Below are 16,895 nucleotides of genomic sequence, written 5' to 3' on the forward strand. Positions count from 1 at the left end.
CTTCTCCCTAAAGTCATCTCAGAAGTATGCTTCACAAATGTTAGCAAGAGCTGACCTAAGAACTTAGTGAACAAATAAAGAGGAAGATTTATACAGATCCCCCTCACACCTTTGGCGCATTGATATTTTATTATTTATAATTTGTTCAAGATGTTGGGAAGGAAATAGTGTTTTGCACTATTGCAAAGATGAAAAAGCAGCATTAGCCACGTGCTACACAATGGTCATTATTCCTTATATAAAAATCCATATTTCACATTTAACATAATTGCATGGACTTCTACTTGTCAGGAGGAAAGAGCAATGCGGTTATTTTCATGTTATATGTTGAGAGCAGTACTTTTTGAAAATCTCCAATTTAATATAAATATATGTTGCCTTGTCTTAGTGTCTCGGAAGTTTCTTTTTAAATAATTTGGGGGAGAGGATAGAAAAGTTAATTGCTGGCAATGTAATGTTTCTTTCATATGAAATGTAAGCCTAGAGCATCTAAGAGGAAGAAGAGTGTACTAGATCTGTTGGTAACATGTGATGTATTGCTTTTCAACCTATGTTAACACATTTATTAGAATTTTTTTTTTGAGATTAAGTCCCTCTGCAAACTCATGTAGAAAACAGTAAGACTTATGAGGGGAAATATGAATTCCTCTTTAGTGTAAGCTTATGAAGTTAATAAGGATGTTTGCAGTATCCATACATTATCCGTATTTGGAAATTTCAATTAATTACCAAACTACAAGTTTAGTCACTGTACATTTAAAATGGCAGTGATGCAGAAAACACCTGTACCTAAAGGAAACTGCTCAATTTTGTATGTCATAAAACATGAGGCACTAACCATTGCAGATCTGTTTTAATGACACTATAACTTTTTGCTGGTAATTCTTTGAGAGAGCCATGACATTCTTCAAATGCAAATGAATTGTTATTGAGTGTTTTCACATAAAAATTAAAATTCTTTAAGTCATATAAATAGCTCTTCTGATTATAAGCACTGTCCCCCAAAGCAGCTGAATCCTTTCGGTAGAAAGGTAGAAAAAACATCTAAAAGAGTAAAGGGAAAGATAGTAAAGGCGGGTGAAAGGGCAGAGATTTTTATTTGTGGTTTTGTTGAAAGCGTTACAGAAATAAGTTTTGAAAAATATATTCAAATTGTGCTTAGTTTATTGTATCAAGTGGTTTTTGGTATTACCTTATTATAAGGTCTGTCTTTCTGTTGGGAGGTTCAGAATACCAGAGAACTGCAGCTGAATTGCGCTCTTTGTTTCTAATGAAGACTTCTTCCTTGGAAAGGTTCTCCTATGTATTAAATACTAGAAAGTCATAGTAGGAGAGGAAAATATCAATATACTCTCTGGCCACAACATCTGTTTCTATGGTCAAGTTATCAAGATAACCAATTCTTGTGCTTGAAAACTCTGATTTTTAGAGAAAGCTAATTAAAGCTCATAAGCTTTGCCAAAACACATGTAGCCTTCACTACAAGAACAGGCCTCTTTCTATCTTGTTTATCCTTTAACCTTTGAAATGTTTAAATGCCTTCTGTAAAATCCCTTGCTCTGAGAATCAGAAATGTACATTACTAGCTGACTGTTAATCATCATGTCAACCTCATCCAACCAAGTAACATTGTAGACACAGATAGATTCTCAAGCAGTAGCACTACTATGGGTACGAGAAATAATTCTCAGAAAAGTCACAATTTGGCCTAAGCTGATGTCCCTTGCTCTTCTGGTTTGTGAAATGCCCTATTAGCACAACTACGCGTGGCGAGTAATTTGATCTAACAGTTGTTTTGCAGTGCATGCTAACACTATCTAGGTGTGACAATTCAAAGAGTGTTTTCTGAAGAGCTTAACAGAGTATCTGAATCTTGAATTTCTGGTTGTGCTTATTTGAGATGTTTTTTTTTTTCTTCCTCCACCACTTCAGGATTTTAAAAGTAAAGTTAAATATGCTCATATTTAATCTAAAATGAAACATTTGAATTTTCATTTAATTTTAAGTCACTCAAGTAAAAATAATTTTAAAGTATTTACACAACATTAATTTATCCCACTGAGTGTTTTCACATTATTTTTTAAAATACTATTTTTCCTTGGTAATTTAACTTTTGTTTCTTAAAATATGACTGAAAACATGTTATTTTCAGAATGTCTGCTCTTGCTCACTTTCATTATAAAGCCTTAACATGTGGTTTCCATAACATGTCTTACCCATGCTTTCTACCCTGTATTAATAGGGAAAGTATTTTTTTTAAACACTTGTTTCATCAATGTATACTCCTATTTGTAAGCATCCACCCAAACTAAGTATTTATTCTGACCTTAATTGTAATTTATAGTTATTGTTTTGTTGAGGAAATGTTGGTTTTCCGCTATAATTTTTGTTTACAAAAATATAAGAAAACCTAGTTTAAGCTTGAGTATGCTTCATGAAATTGTAAATGTGCAACCTTGTGAAGAACTCCTATTAGTATGAAGTAAAGCAGAAGCTGTGAAAACAACATAGTTCATTTAAAAACGCATTCGGGCCCCCATTCTTGAGTGTTGGTTAATGGTGAGCCATACACTATTCATAGAGTATGGGCTGATGGGTGGAGAGCCCTGACTGGTATTTGCAAGTATTTCTGTGAATGGGAGAGTTCTTGGCATCGTTTCAGGCATCCCATTTCCGGAAGCCTTACTGTACATTACCATTGAGAGAATGGAATTGATTTACAGGAAGAAAAACAAAAGGCATCCATTACCTCTCCTTGTCAAAAACATCCGAAAGTAAAGTCAATTTATTTTGCATGGCAGAAAAAAATTAGGGTGTAGTTGTATGCAGTAAAAGATTTGATTAAAAGTAGGAAAAGCATGTGTCTTGTGTATAGGGAAGATTTGTCTTATATTCAGCAGCTTTTTCATGCTGTCCTATATGACTAAGTATTTTTTTTTTCTTGTGATGTGTAAAATAGTGCATGTGACCACTGGGATTCAGTGCAGCCTGGATTGTAGCCTTTTTCAGTTCACCACTGTTGTTTGTGAAACTGGCCATCACAGTGACGTCTTTGGGTCACATGAATATTAAATAATTGAAATGCATTCACTAGACTTCATTTGCAATTTGGAATTCCATGAGTCAGTTGTTAAAAGAATGAAAATGTATGATTAGTATTGTAATTGGATCAATCATTGGTAGCCCAGAAATGTTTATTGAAATGAATACATTAATATTTGATTTCACTTAGCAGAACAACCTGGTAGACTTAATTTAGCACAGTTTCCAGAAATAATCGCCTTATGCATGTATTAACATGAGTTCCAGAAGAAGAGAAGACTTGGCCATTATTTTGTCCCAAGAATCAATTAGAACTAACCCAATTTATCAGAGTAATTTCATCATGGACTCTGCTCACTTTTGCTGTGAGTCATGTTTCACAAATACCTTGGTCTGCTTTTCATATTAACTCCCAGGGCTGTAAATAGCTAATATTGCTACGTTTCTCTCCTGATAAATCAGTTCTTCTGAGTAGTCTTCTGGGATAGATAATGCAACAAACTAATGACTAAACCCACCTCCACCTCATACTGTCTGGTGGGCGGTGGTTGGTCAGTGAAGAATAACTCTTATTTTTAATTTCCAAGTGAATCTCTTGAAGAAAAATAGTAGTTAAAAAAATCTGGCAATTCTCTTCTATAATCGTCAGCCTAAAAGGAAAGATCAGAAAATGTGATCTGTTCTCTAAGATATATTTAGAATAATGCTTATTTTTAAAGAGAAGCTTTGTAGCTGAAAGCACTAGCTAAGGAAATACAACTTCTAAATTTCTCTGTTAAGCTACTCCATCAGGTTAACTGCGGATGTTTCTGTAAAGTATATGGTGATTCATTTTTGTATGTGAAATAAAAAGTAAACTTAATATCACTGAATCATGATGATCATTCTGATGCAAAAGATTGAACTGGCTGCAAAACGTGAAGCAAATGTGAACTATAACCATTCTCATTTCCCTGCTTGATTATGGAGTGGGTTTGGAGATTTTCTTTATAGAGTTGGAATGTGTTGTTTGTCTTTCAGTAGAAAAGTAATGACAACACTTGATGATTAGCATTAGATACCCATTCAGGAACTATTTAGATTTGTTCCTTAGGAAAATAAGAATAGCTGTACTTGGTCTACCACTAGACAGCAACACACTCCTAAGACAGACAGCCATAACAGGACAAATCTAGAGTCAGCTGACTTGGAGTTTCCAATGCAATGGGAAATCCCCCCAAACCAATCACACCTAATAATTGTCAGTAGATATCTTCCAAGTCTCCGAATTCTCTCTTTTGTAACCCATTCATACTTAGGGGATTTGCTGCAGCGAGCTCAACAGTATAATTGCTCTGTGGGAGGTAAGTATTCCTCTTAGTGTTGAAATTAGTATGTGATACAGAGCATCTACTGTTTGTTACTGCAAAAAGTAATATAATGCCTTATTAACATTATCTGTGATATGTTATTAAGGTATTATATATTGTCTCTGTTGTTCCTAATTAGGAGTGTACTGTTATCTCAGTTTTCTATGTTTACTCACTGGAATATTTAGGCAATAAGATAAAGCATGTTCTAAAACATAGACATTCATCCCACCTACAAACACTTAACAGTATCTTGTTAAAATTTACTATCCTGGGAGAAAGCATTGTCTAAAATTATCATACAAATCCTTTGGTTTTAGTAAGCATGACCTGCTAGGAAACAAATGTCTCTTCTGTGTTGCTTTAGTACTGGAAGATCACATTTGCCACTTAAACATTCAAGTCCTTTGTTCTGAAGCTTTGTCTCTTTCCCTTCTTGAGTAGGATTTAGGGGAACTAGTTGCCCCCTAGTTTTAGCTGTCCCGTTGCAATATAAGCCATGTACTGACCATATTTTCTAAAATTATTTGCTGAAATATTCAGTGCTTGTTTAGAGCTTGTTTATGCTAAAATTGTATGAATTTTGTTATGTAGGAAAGACAAGGCGTGGTGTTCAGTTTGAGGTATATTACTTTTGTGTCACCTCGTGGTATTAAATTTTCTCTTTCAATAAGAATTTATAAGATGATGAGAGGCATACTTAAGATTTATATGTGTTTCAATAATATTGAGTGGGCTTTGAAGTATTTGAAAATAGGTTCTCGCACACAAAAAAATGAAATAAAAGTGTTTCTCCTTAAATAAAATATCATTGATATAATCATTTGAAGTCATCCAAAATCTACAGTAGTAGTTTTGTAGCAGCTATTGTTGTCTGAAACAGGTTTGTTGGTTTGGGGTTTTTTCAGGTGCTTTTAATAACTGTCATTGAGAAGTTTGAATAAAACTAACAACTTTCTTCGATATCTTGCTTCCTTATTAAGACAAAGCCACTGGCATCCCTTTATTTTGTGGGTTTTAATTTTTTTTTGCTGTATTTATATTTACTGTAGATCATAACTGTTTGGAGCTATATTCTGTATAACAGCAAGCTGACATAGAATTGGAGGGATTTTTGTCACATCATACTTGGTTGTTATTTAGTGAAACCAAGTTAAATACGATGTTGCTGATGATGCTTTTGTTTACTTTTTCGTTTACTGTGTTAGGAGCAACTTAATGCTTTCACAAAAAGCTTTGAGAAGGGACACTTCTTGAATATTTTATATGGCTTCCAATACTTAACTGGCAAGAAAAGCTAGTTTTGTTTTAACTTCATTTTACAATGGGTTTCATCCCAGAAATAGATTTTAAAAATAGATCTGGGTTTTTACTAACGGATTATATTTGCCCTATATAGAATCACTGCAACTGTCTTTTCATTAATGTACTGGTATTACTGTATGAAATACTGTTCATTATGATGAAATTCAACAAATTATTAATGTTGGCAATACTTTTGTGTTCTTTACCTATTTAGTTCATGGTTTAAATGCTTGCATTTACAGTTAATTTAAAAATGCTTCCAGTATTTAGTCCTGGAGAAGCTTCTAAAACTTGGCACTTGCCAAATGTTTCTCCACCAGACTTCCTGCTCAGTAGCTTTAGGACATTAGCAAAACCTCAGTGTCTTACAGTAAGCAAAATTTCTGAAACTGGAACCTCCCTGTCCTAATATAACAACAGACAAATAGAATTCTAACCATTATTTTTCCCGAAACACACACTTTCAGATGCATATAAGCAGGGGGAAAACCTAAGAAATTAGTATTTTAAAATTAATCCTGAATTAGTCTTTTAAATTAGAATTAATCATTTTTAAAGTAGTGCTTTAAAAAGTCCTGAAATGTTTAATGGATAGTTATTTCAAACACTAGATTGGAAGCCTAAGATAAATCTTATTCTTGTATTTAAGAATATAATCTGTCCCAAGATTTCTAAAAGAAAGTTTTGGTCTGAATTTTTTTTTGAAGGAAAGAAATATTGGTCTTTAACATAGAAAAATAATATTCTACTCATGAAACCAAAATTAAAGAGCAAGCATATTAATGAAGGATAGCATTGTTGATAACGTCACAGATGACATAAGTTTCTTGCTTGTTACCAATAGCTTAATTGAAAGTACGCTTCTATTATTTCTGGTGCAGGTAAACATTATTTGGGGAAAACACAGTCTGTGGTTTACTACCTTTTCCATTTCATTGCTCATGGAGAATATTCTGAATTACCTTAATGTTTAGATTAAATTCAAACTACTGTGTCTCAGCAACCTGTTGCACTTCACCTGCTGAATGCTCACCGTGAATGAGACTAAGATTATGTATGAGGAAATGTATTGTGCGTTTTAAGAAAAAAAGAAGTCCTTTACATATATATAATGCAGCGAACTGTGCATGGGCACACGCATACAGAAACTCACAGTTCAGTTTTTTCATGTCAAGTAGTCCTCTCAGGCCTGAGTTTCCTGTGTTTGTGTTTCTTCAAAGCTGAAAACAGCATAATAGAATTGTAATTGTTCATGTAATTATCCAGGCATCTTTTCCCATAAGCAGTTAGCTTAAATTAACCTGCTTTTATTGTTTATTCATTGTTGAATAAGGTGTGGTGTATTTGTTAAACCATACTAGTTTAAACATTGTTCTTCCTAAAACTGAGCCCTTAAGTGAGGAGTACATGTTTGCTTTGTTTTTTCAATGGTTTCATTATTGAATTAAGTTCTGGCAACATAGAATAGGTTTGTGGTCTATATATTAGCATCTAATTCACTTGCTACTTGTACACACTTTGATACCACCCATTCCATCCTCCCAGGGTGGTTTTAGGTCTCATGGTAGTCTTTGAATCCTTTCCTGTCTCCTCACAGCTCTAATTTATATATTCTAATTGGGCATCATCTTGTGTAGCCAGGCACGAGGTATCCATCATATGGCTTGTTTAGATCCAGAGCGTGCACAAAAAAAGTGCTGCTGAGACCATCCTTCATCCTTTGATGGCTTTCCTACAATGAGGCTCTTATTTGGGCCTTTTCCCCACAATATCTGATTTCTGAGGGTACTTGGGGAACTGGCATTCTTACAGCTCTGGCCTGTGGCAAATTGGGCTGCAACTGGGTAATGATGTCAAGATGAAATGGTGGCTGAGAAGTGGTAAACAGAGAAAAGATTACAATCAATTAAGCTTTACTTCTAGTAAGAAATCAAACTGGGGGATGGGAGGGTGTGGATAATACAATCCGTGTTTTTAATTGATTTTCCTCCGCTTCAAAGAATTTTTATGGAATGTCTAAAGTGCCGTTACGTGTTAACACAAGAGAGACTAAAGAAGCATTCAGACTGAGGAGCTCAAACTATCTTTCTTACTCTGAGGCAAAAATAGAATGGAGGAGAGAATAAAGAAGCATTCAGACTGAGGAGTTCAAACTTTCTTACTCTGAGGCAAAAATAGAATGGAATTTTAGAAGAAATAAATATTTATCAGCACTGTCATACGAATACCATAGTTAATTCCCGAGGAGATCTTTTTACAGTTTAATTGTCCATAGGAATGGAGTAGGCAATGCAGAAAGGGGAAGTATGATGCTGTGGCTACCAGCTGAAGTGAGGCCAATCTATAGACATTTTAAGGATAATAGTCTTTGCTATGTTTCTTAATTTGCACTCAAAGTTAAATATTGAAGCATTTGGGGTTTTGACAACCCTCTCCTTTTCTGGATTCGTTTAAAAGAAAAAAAAAATCCTTAATTTTTTGTTATTAAATACTTAAGTCACCAGCCATTTGAACAGTAGTCTGTGTCTTAAAAAGGTTGTCCCTTACTGAAAACTTGAATAAAAGAAAAGCCCTTCTCTCTTACTTCGGAGATTTCCTTCATTACCACCTGCCCGAAAATAAAAATATTATGACATATCAAGAAAAACAGTATAAATCAGGATGAATGGGGATGGCCAATTTCTGCTGCATTGCTTGCTTTGTTATTTTTAGGGGTAGTGGTTTTAGTAAAGTGTAGATTTCCCTCATTACCACCTGCCCCAAAATAAAAATATTACGACATTTCAAGAAAAACAGTATAAATCAGGATGAATGGGGTTGGCCAATTGCTGCTGCATTGCTTGCTTTGTTATTTTTAGGGGTAGTGGTTTTAGTAAAGAGCTCTTTTCCAAAGTTTATGTATCAAGATGACAGGATCCACGTAACTTCTTTCTTTTTCCCTCTTCCAAAATACTACTTGCTCATTTGCAATGTCAAAGAATTTTGTTCCTTTAAGTGATTTTTATGTCCTTCTTACAGCAGCCTCTCTCATTCTGCTGCATGGTACTTGCAAGGGGAAAAAATGGCCATGATCAAGAGGCAGCTGTAGATTACTGTGATAGTACCTTCTACAGCAGCCTCTCTCATTCTGTTGCGTGGTACTTGCAAGGGGAAAAAGTGGCCATGATCAGGAGGCAGCTGTAGATTACTGTGATAGTACCTTCTTAAATTAAGAGTTGTGATGATAATGCGATCATTTTCAGTGCTCTTACTCTTCCATTCCTTGTTGTCATGTGTCATATCTTGTGACTGCTTGTAATATCTCTGGGATTAACTATATCAGCCTATGCATATTTATAATACTTTGAGTGCCACAGAACAAATGCTACCATCTGGACAATGCTGCAGAAGAAATAATTTCAGTTACATGATCAAATTAATATGTAAATGAAACAAATAGTATTTGTAATAATTTCTGCTAATAAATGTATTTCAGCAGGGAAGACGAGGGGGGAAAAAGCAAAATTTTAGTAGTAAATATAGGTAAATGTGCTAACTGTCATTGCCTATGTTGCACAGGTACAAGTTTTGGTACACCATCACAAGAAACGAGTACAAATACCCAACAAATCACAGACTGTGCAGTACCCCTACAGAAGAGAACCAGGCGGAAGCTGATGGACTCTCCCCTCGCAGCTCAGAGTCCTGCTGCATCCAAGCAACCAACTCTCCATCATCTGGAGGATTCTCTTACCAAGGAGGTCCGCCCTATTGTGTACACGCCAGAATCTTGCAGAAAGCCAGGACCAAGCTGCTGTACACAGACTGTGGTAAAGAAACCATTATACCTCGCAGGCCTTCAGGAAGCCAGTCCATATAATATAGATATGCCAGTGAAAAAGGCGAGTATTACGGGCTCTACGTGTTACAGAATCCCAGAGTGCAATGAAGATGACATGAACTCAACAGTAATTCTTTCTGAAGAGACAGATGAAACGACCGAAAGGTCTACTGACTCATCCATGAAGGAGTCACAGCCATGCAGCAATAGCATTCTGCAAAGGTATTTTCCACTTATATGGGCAAGGAATGTTACCCAAACAACCTAATCCTGTTTATCTTCATAGCAGGGTTTTGCCATTGATGTAAATTTTATTTGTAAAGCCAACATTTTGAAAATCAGTCCCTGAATTTTATTCAGCCTTAGATTTAATTCTGCCATTACTTGAAATCAACAGATGAAGTTGAAACTTTATCCTGTTTTACAAGATATGTACTGAAAAAAGAAAAAAAAAAAGCAAGACTTTTGAAATTGTTTATGATGCCTTAGCCTAGTTGCTTTCTCTAGCCTTAATTTTCCTATCTGTAATGCAAGACTTTTGAAATTGTTTGTGATGCCTTAGCCTAGTTACTTTCTCTAGCCTTAATTTTCCTATCTGTAAAATAGATACCTTAACCCCTCCAACCCTGAGAGATGCGATTGTTAAAGCTGCCGTCTGATGAAGCTACCTCAAGTAATATCATTGAAAGAAATTTCCAGTATTGCTTTTCAACTTGACATATATTTACTTACAGTTAATAACAATTTCACTTGACCCTTATTCAGAATAGATTTTACAAAAACAATTTCTTTCATTTTAGACTTGGTCTCCCTTCCTTAAAAGGCAGGAATCCTACTTCAGTGCTTGAAAAGCCCTCATATATGGCAATGACTTCAGCTGCTGAGAGAAAAAGAAAGATATTAAGGTAAGATTAAACTAACTCTTCTATACAAGCAAGTTTGTATTAATTTATGTTCTCATTTCAATTTTGGTATTGTATTTCAAATCTGAAATACCTTATCAATCATCTGGACCTACATATAAAATGTTCTGGCTTAAATATGTTTGACAATTCAATTATTTCTGTTTTTTTCCTGGCAAGTTGGGTAAAATCTTTTTTACTCTGGGTTTAGGAACTTCTGTTGTTTTAACAGATACTAATACCATGTCTTCCGTTTCTGCTGTCTAGTACAAACTAATACCATGTCTTCCGTTTCTGCTGTCTACTCAAAATAGAAAGATGACACATAATTTTGAAAAGAAAATTCCATTGTCAATTGAAAATGTAATTTGTTTGAAAATGTTATGCCTTTGCTGAAACACATTAGAAGCTACCAAAATAGAAAGTGGAGAAAATGTTCAAATTATGGCCAGTGCCTTTGTTTTTCTTCTAATTAATTTCCAGTCTGTTATTATGACTTCATTCTTGTGGTCTCCTCTGGGAAGATCTCCCATTTCGTCACTTCTGTTTTATGACCCTGAAAGAGGTTTGTTAGTAGGAGCAGCAAAAAAGCTGCAGCTAAGTAGTCACTAAGTGGAATTGTACTTTCTTGTTTGTTAATATATGTAAGGATTAGTTTTACACGAAGTGGAATTGTACTTTTTTTGTTTGTTAATATATGTAAGGATTAGTTTTCAGGTCAGTACTGATGGAACATAGGGTTTTTTCCTTTTATTTTTCTTTCTTTTCTTCTTTTTCTGAAAGCAAAAATTGATACAATCTTTTTAAAATCATATTTAAGTCACCTGTTGCTAGACAGCGAGTAGACCTGCCAGCTCCTAGGTCTTCAAAAGAATGTTTCAAGACTATTGGAACAAGTTCTAGAGAGAGATCACAGGGCATGGAAGAAACTGAAGCACTTTTTTGGTTTATTAGCATCTTTAAGATAGAAAATCTTCCTAGACGATCACAGATTTACCTGATGCAATTTCGCATTCCTATTCTAATTGTTATTAACTGTTATTCTAAACTGGTTTGCTAGAATTGCTGTAGGATGAGGAATAAACTGTATTGCTCTGTGGTGAGAAAAAAAGGTACATCTCAGGTTTTCAGTTTTTCAATTGGCTGATTATGAATCACCTGTGTTCTGAAACTGAGTTTTCTAGATTCTTTAGGGAGAGGTATGAGAACTTGCATAGAGCTGATTATGAATCACCTGTTTTCTGAAACTGAGTTTTCTAGATTCTCTTTAGGGAGAGGTATGAGAACTTGCATAGCCTGATTTATCTTAAGGTAAATGTTCTAAGGTAGAATTTAGGAGTACTTTTTTTATAATAACTGTAATCATTTCCCAACTTACATATGCTTATGTCTTCCCAAAAGACTAGCTCTTTCTGCTCTTTTATCTTGTTCCTTCTGTGTCTCAAACATGTATTTTTCAGTTTCCAAGTAAGAATCACACTACAGGAAAATCCCACAACTCTTATTCCTTTTGGGGGAATTATTTCTTTGGCCTCAGACTGTAAACTGTCTGTAAAGCAAACTTTGTTATGGCTTTGTCTAGTGGTTGGAGATGAAGAAAGGGAATGAAAGCTTCTTATTTGTGAAGGAGGAAAAGTATATGCTCTTACTTCTCAGTGCCTCCTTTCCTTTCTCTTCTTTACTTTTACACCCTTTCTCTCACATGCTTTCCTGGTTTGAAGTATTCAAATTCAGTCATTCATATCTTACTAACATTAGAATTCAAATATAAATTTCAGATGTATTCTGCACACTAGAAATATAATATGAAACAGTTGCATTGCTAGGGCAAGGGATAAGAGACAAGTCGGTCATACAGAGACTGCTTTTACTAAAGAGCAATACATTCTTACTTCTTGGAGGAGAACTTATGCCAGTATGCATGAATAGATCTTAGGACTTGTACAAGGCAGGTCTTAGTCTTTACTGTTCGCTATATATTTTCATTTAGGCAGAAAATTATTACTAAGAAAACTAGTGTAAGTTAGGGGACAATAAAGTGGGAATAATACAATATCATTAGAGGAATGGGGAAAGCATAGGAACTGGGGACATAAATAGAATTAGCTTGTTTATGAGGCTGTATTACAGAATGGAGCTGGGGAAGTTAGTGAGGCAAGTGTAAAAGGGTGAGATGAGACAGGTTCATGATTTTCACTGTAGATCTTAAGTCCATCTTATAAAAGGCTTTAAAACATAGAGGTTCTGTCTTAATGGATTTGAAGCTATAACAGCTTTCTTGCAGCTTAGCTAAAAGGCCTCCCATCAAGGCACCCCCTCCAACTGTGGTGGAGGCTGTAGAAGAATTATTGTAACATTAAAAAATGCAATTTGTTTAATAAACATGACTTGGGCATTTCAAGGATTTTGTGCATGCATTCAGATTATTTCTTAGTATAATTTGTGTGCAATGACCATCCAACTGGCTTCTGTTATTTCAAAAAAAACCTGTGGCATATTGGTCTGCATTTTAACACAAGTTGCAACATTTTTCCAAAAAAAAATTGTGGCATATTGGTCTGCATTTTAACACAAGTTGCAACATTATTTCTTATTTTTACAGTTGAAACATTCTTGTAAAGTTCTAAAAAGGAAAAAGAGGAACAATAGCCCTGTATATATATACGCATCATAAATAAATCAGTTTACTCTTTGCATTCAGTTGTAGGCTACCAATACTGGAAAATATCATTTAATATATTTCTACATTGCAAGGCCTAAACTACTGTAATGTAGCTTAATCACTTTACTGAGAGCAAACTCTTTTCTGGCTGTTTTTCTAGTCCTGCATCAAACACTGGGTTAGGCAGCCTGCAAGACCCTGTTTCCGCAAAACGCATGCGACAAGAGAGCCATAGAGCTTTGAGAGTACCCAAAATGGCAGGTAAGTGTCAAAATTGTAATGTGTGGCACTGCAATGGTGGCTGTGTTTGTACAGAAGGTCCAAAATTAAGGTTGGTATTCAAGGTTTTGTCAATTTAGCAGCATGTGATCAGTGCACTAAGGCATTGTTTTGAATAGCATTCATTAAAAAAATGACATCTGAATGTCTAACCACTTCTCTAGATAGTACCTTATCAAAGCTTGATATTACTACAAGTTTCTTGGGAAGACATTTTTCTGAGAGTTAAGGTCTTCCACCAAAACGTGTTTGTCCACTTACTGAGAAACGTGGTGGACTTTATTACCACTTTTATCTTTGCTAAGTGTGGTTTATCAAGAAATAAAAATCCTCTTATCATTTCCCTGCCTGTTTTTAACTGCTTGCTTTGTTTTATAACCCCTTGCTGATTTTTTTTTACAGATATAGAGGTTTTTTCAGAGATTTATTTCTTAAACTTTGTGGCTATTTTGGGCCAACACAATAGCTAAGGAAAAATTATTTTAAATAAATATTTAGGAATGATTTTGCTTCTAAAAGATTGCTGACAGAAATACTATCAGGTGGTATTCCACGAAAGTCTGCTACAATTGCATGGCTTCTCTCTGAGGTACATAAATCCTTACTGTTACAAAATCAGTTAAAAATAATTTTTTGAGTAAATGTGCACAAAGGTCTTTTGTTCACAAATCTCCAAAAACCTCTGCCTTTCCTAGTGTATGGCACAAAGTTGCTTGGCCCCTGCAGTACATTTTAATCCGCAGAATGCTTACAAGCTTCCTTTTATCTCTACCCACTTGTCACCTTTTCCTCTCTATCTTCAGAAATACATGAAATGATCTTTCTTAACGCAAGGTCTTGGGCAGTTTAGAGGAGATCTAAGGTGGTTTAAAGTTTTAGTCTGCTGTTCTTTTGAAATAGTCCAATCATAGCAGTTCTCAGTGGAGTAGGCAATACACTAGTTTTACAGCAAGTACATGTGAATTTGCATTATTCTCCATTAATGAGAAGTGTTGAGGTTCTATTACAATAAACTTTCTGAAAAGTGTAAATCATGCTAAACATTGTCTAACCAGTAGTTACTTACTTGGCAAAGTGTATACACAGTTACATTAGTATCTATTTCCACTAATAAAGACTGGGTTATAAAGTTGCCAAAATCAATCACTGCTCAGGTATTATTAAGAAGCTATGTAATGAAGCAACATGTTCTGAAATAAAAAATAGATTTTTTTTTTTTTGATTCTTCAAAGTTTAACTGAATGTAAACTACTTTATTTTCAAAAGCACGCATTACAGGAGAAGAATGAAATATGACCAAATACCTAAGAGGAAGAACTGCTTTCAGATTAAATAGCCACAACTTTATTGACATAGTGTTCACTTTTCAATACTGTTCTATAGTAATAAGGATTTATAGAATTTTCACATATTTCTACATGTTTATGTAGACCACTGTGCCTTTGTAATAGCATCTCGTGTCAATTTGGGATCTAATCATTGGAGTTTCTAGGCAATTAGCACGCTGGATTACTGAGTTGAGAATTATTTAGTTTTTGCCTCTCACAGTTAGGCTTTCAGTAAGGAAAAGAAACATGTAAAAATTCTTAGACATGCTCTGAAAAGGATAGCCAGACAGGACCTGGGTTCTGCTTATGTTTATTGAATAAGTGTCTCCTATTTATATTAACTTTTCTTTTTTCACTAGGAATTAAAACGAGGAGCCGGAAGCAAGAACAGGATGTGCCAAGAAACCTAGTTAGAAGCCTTTCTGATGGAAATATATCATTGGGTGTTAAATCAAGGACATCAAAAAATCTTTTACTTCACGTTTGTAAGAAAAAAAGTAGGATCTAGGTCTGAGTTCATCCATATTTCAAAGCAGGATTGATAGATAGCAAATGAGAACTGAGTGACTTTCATTTTCCTCTTATGAATTCTTTTGTCTTAAAGATATCTCTCTCAGAAATGCACTATTTCAGAAAGAATGACTTTTTGGAAATTGAAGGATTTTGTTAAATTCTAAAACAAAATAAGTTCTACTTTTGTCTCCTGTTAAAGCTTGCAAACACCTCTGTATATTAACAAATGAATAAGGAATTTCATTTGGCTTTGGGAATAGAGAAGTGCACAGTAAACCTTTTGCCACAATCTTCGTGAGCATTTCCCTGTGTTTATGACTAACAGACTAATACTTCGTACAGTGCAAGTTTTTAAGAGGATCAGTGGTGGTGTAATTTTTAGATGCTAGTTTAAATTGCTTACCTACAGTCAGTCTTAATTTTTTAATGAGAATTTTTTAATAAAAAAGTTTAAAAAATTGTTTTAACATGGTAAGTTATTTTCACTGAAACTTCCTAATGTTAAGATTGTTTTTCATTTGGAAGCAAGTCACACAGATGTTAATACTAAAATGAGTTTGTGCTTAGCATTAGGATGCCAGTTTATTCTTAGATATGTTCTAATAGATAGATATTGGCAATGTAGTACCAGGAGACATGTAATTTGCAAAAAGTGTTTGTAACGAAGTATTATATGTAAATTATTTTAGCCTTTCTATTTTCAGTCTGTTACTTGGTTGTAAATGTTCTTGTTCTATTTTTCAGTTTTTTAATTCAGTTGTAAATAGATTAATTATGTTAATTACTTTTGAATAAACTTTTAATAAGGCCCATATAGTGTGAATTAAACTCCTAGGAAAGAAAACATAACTTTTTGCCTCTTTTTCTTCTGTTTTGAAAAATGTCTGGTGTAAGTACATGTAGTTTATATTGTATCTTCTGATAAGTGATTAATATTCAGAGTCAAAGTAGTTAATATCGTTTTAACAATATAGTTGTATTGTAGCCCTGACAGCCTGCCCACCTTTAGGAACATCATTCTAGTGTATAGTCTTATATTTGGTCTGTATAAACATAAGTCCATACATGGATTTTGCCAAAACTAAGGAGAACTAGAGGAAGAAGTCCAGTAACTAGTTCCAGTGGTGTCCAACAACCATCTAAAGCAAGGAGCTTGCAACGCAACCAGTTAAGCAATGTGAAGTGTGCTACAGAAGAATGTCCTGGCTTTCAGCAATAGCAATGGCTCAAAAAACCTTCACACGTTATCATCATTATCATTCTATCACAAGCTTTCCTGTGATCCTAAGAACAGGATTCCATGATCTAATAGCTCTTATCAAATTTGTTCCTACAATTGTTTTGGTATTGCGATGGTTATGGTTTTATACATTTTAGTTTTGTTCTCTATAGTCTTTGATATTTAGACAAACTAATATAAACCTTCTTCCTAGTTACATCTTCCCCTAGCTATTGAATGTCGGCGTGTTTACTGCAGGGGCATTTTTCAGAAGGCTTCTGGAGAAGGAAACGATTTTGGGACCGCTTGTGGGAGGAGCAGGTAATATTGCAGAGGCTGACCTCATCAGGGAAGTTCAAAGAGGAAGGAATGATTCCTTGAGAAATAGGCATTGCTAGTTAAAAATGAGATGAGGAAAAATTGAATCCTCCTATTTGCATTTTAAAGGGAATATATGTGATATAGTTGTGGTGAGC

At 34.6% G+C, this 16,895-nt stretch overlaps 1 protein-coding gene across 4 annotated transcripts in view; it reads left to right on the forward strand.

The window, feature by feature from the left end:
* KIF18A (kinesin family member 18A) overlaps positions 1 to 16,012 on the forward strand; it is a 39,353-nt gene extending 23,341 nt beyond the window's left edge. For all 4 annotated transcript variants that reach the window (XM_014953775.1, XM_014953776.1, XM_014953773.1 and 1 more), the window contains exons 14-17: positions 9,255 to 9,738; positions 10,317 to 10,421; positions 13,241 to 13,341; positions 15,047 to 16,012. In XM_014953775.1, coding sequence (XP_014809261.1) covers positions 9,255 to 9,738; positions 10,317 to 10,421; positions 13,241 to 13,341; positions 15,047 to 15,195 — 839 coding nt within the window. In that variant the 3' untranslated portion in view covers positions 15,196 to 16,012. The remainder of the gene's footprint in view (positions 1 to 9,254; positions 9,739 to 10,316; positions 10,422 to 13,240; positions 13,342 to 15,046) is intronic.
* Positions 16,013 to 16,895: the final 883 nt, after the last annotated feature.

The sequence above is a fragment of the Calidris pugnax genome, unplaced genomic scaffold (genome assembly GCF_001431845.1).
Source record: "Calidris pugnax isolate Ruff unplaced genomic scaffold, ASM143184v1 scaffold268, whole genome shotgun sequence".
In the NCBI taxonomy this organism is placed as follows: Eukaryota; Metazoa; Chordata; class Aves; order Charadriiformes; family Scolopacidae; genus Calidris; species Calidris pugnax.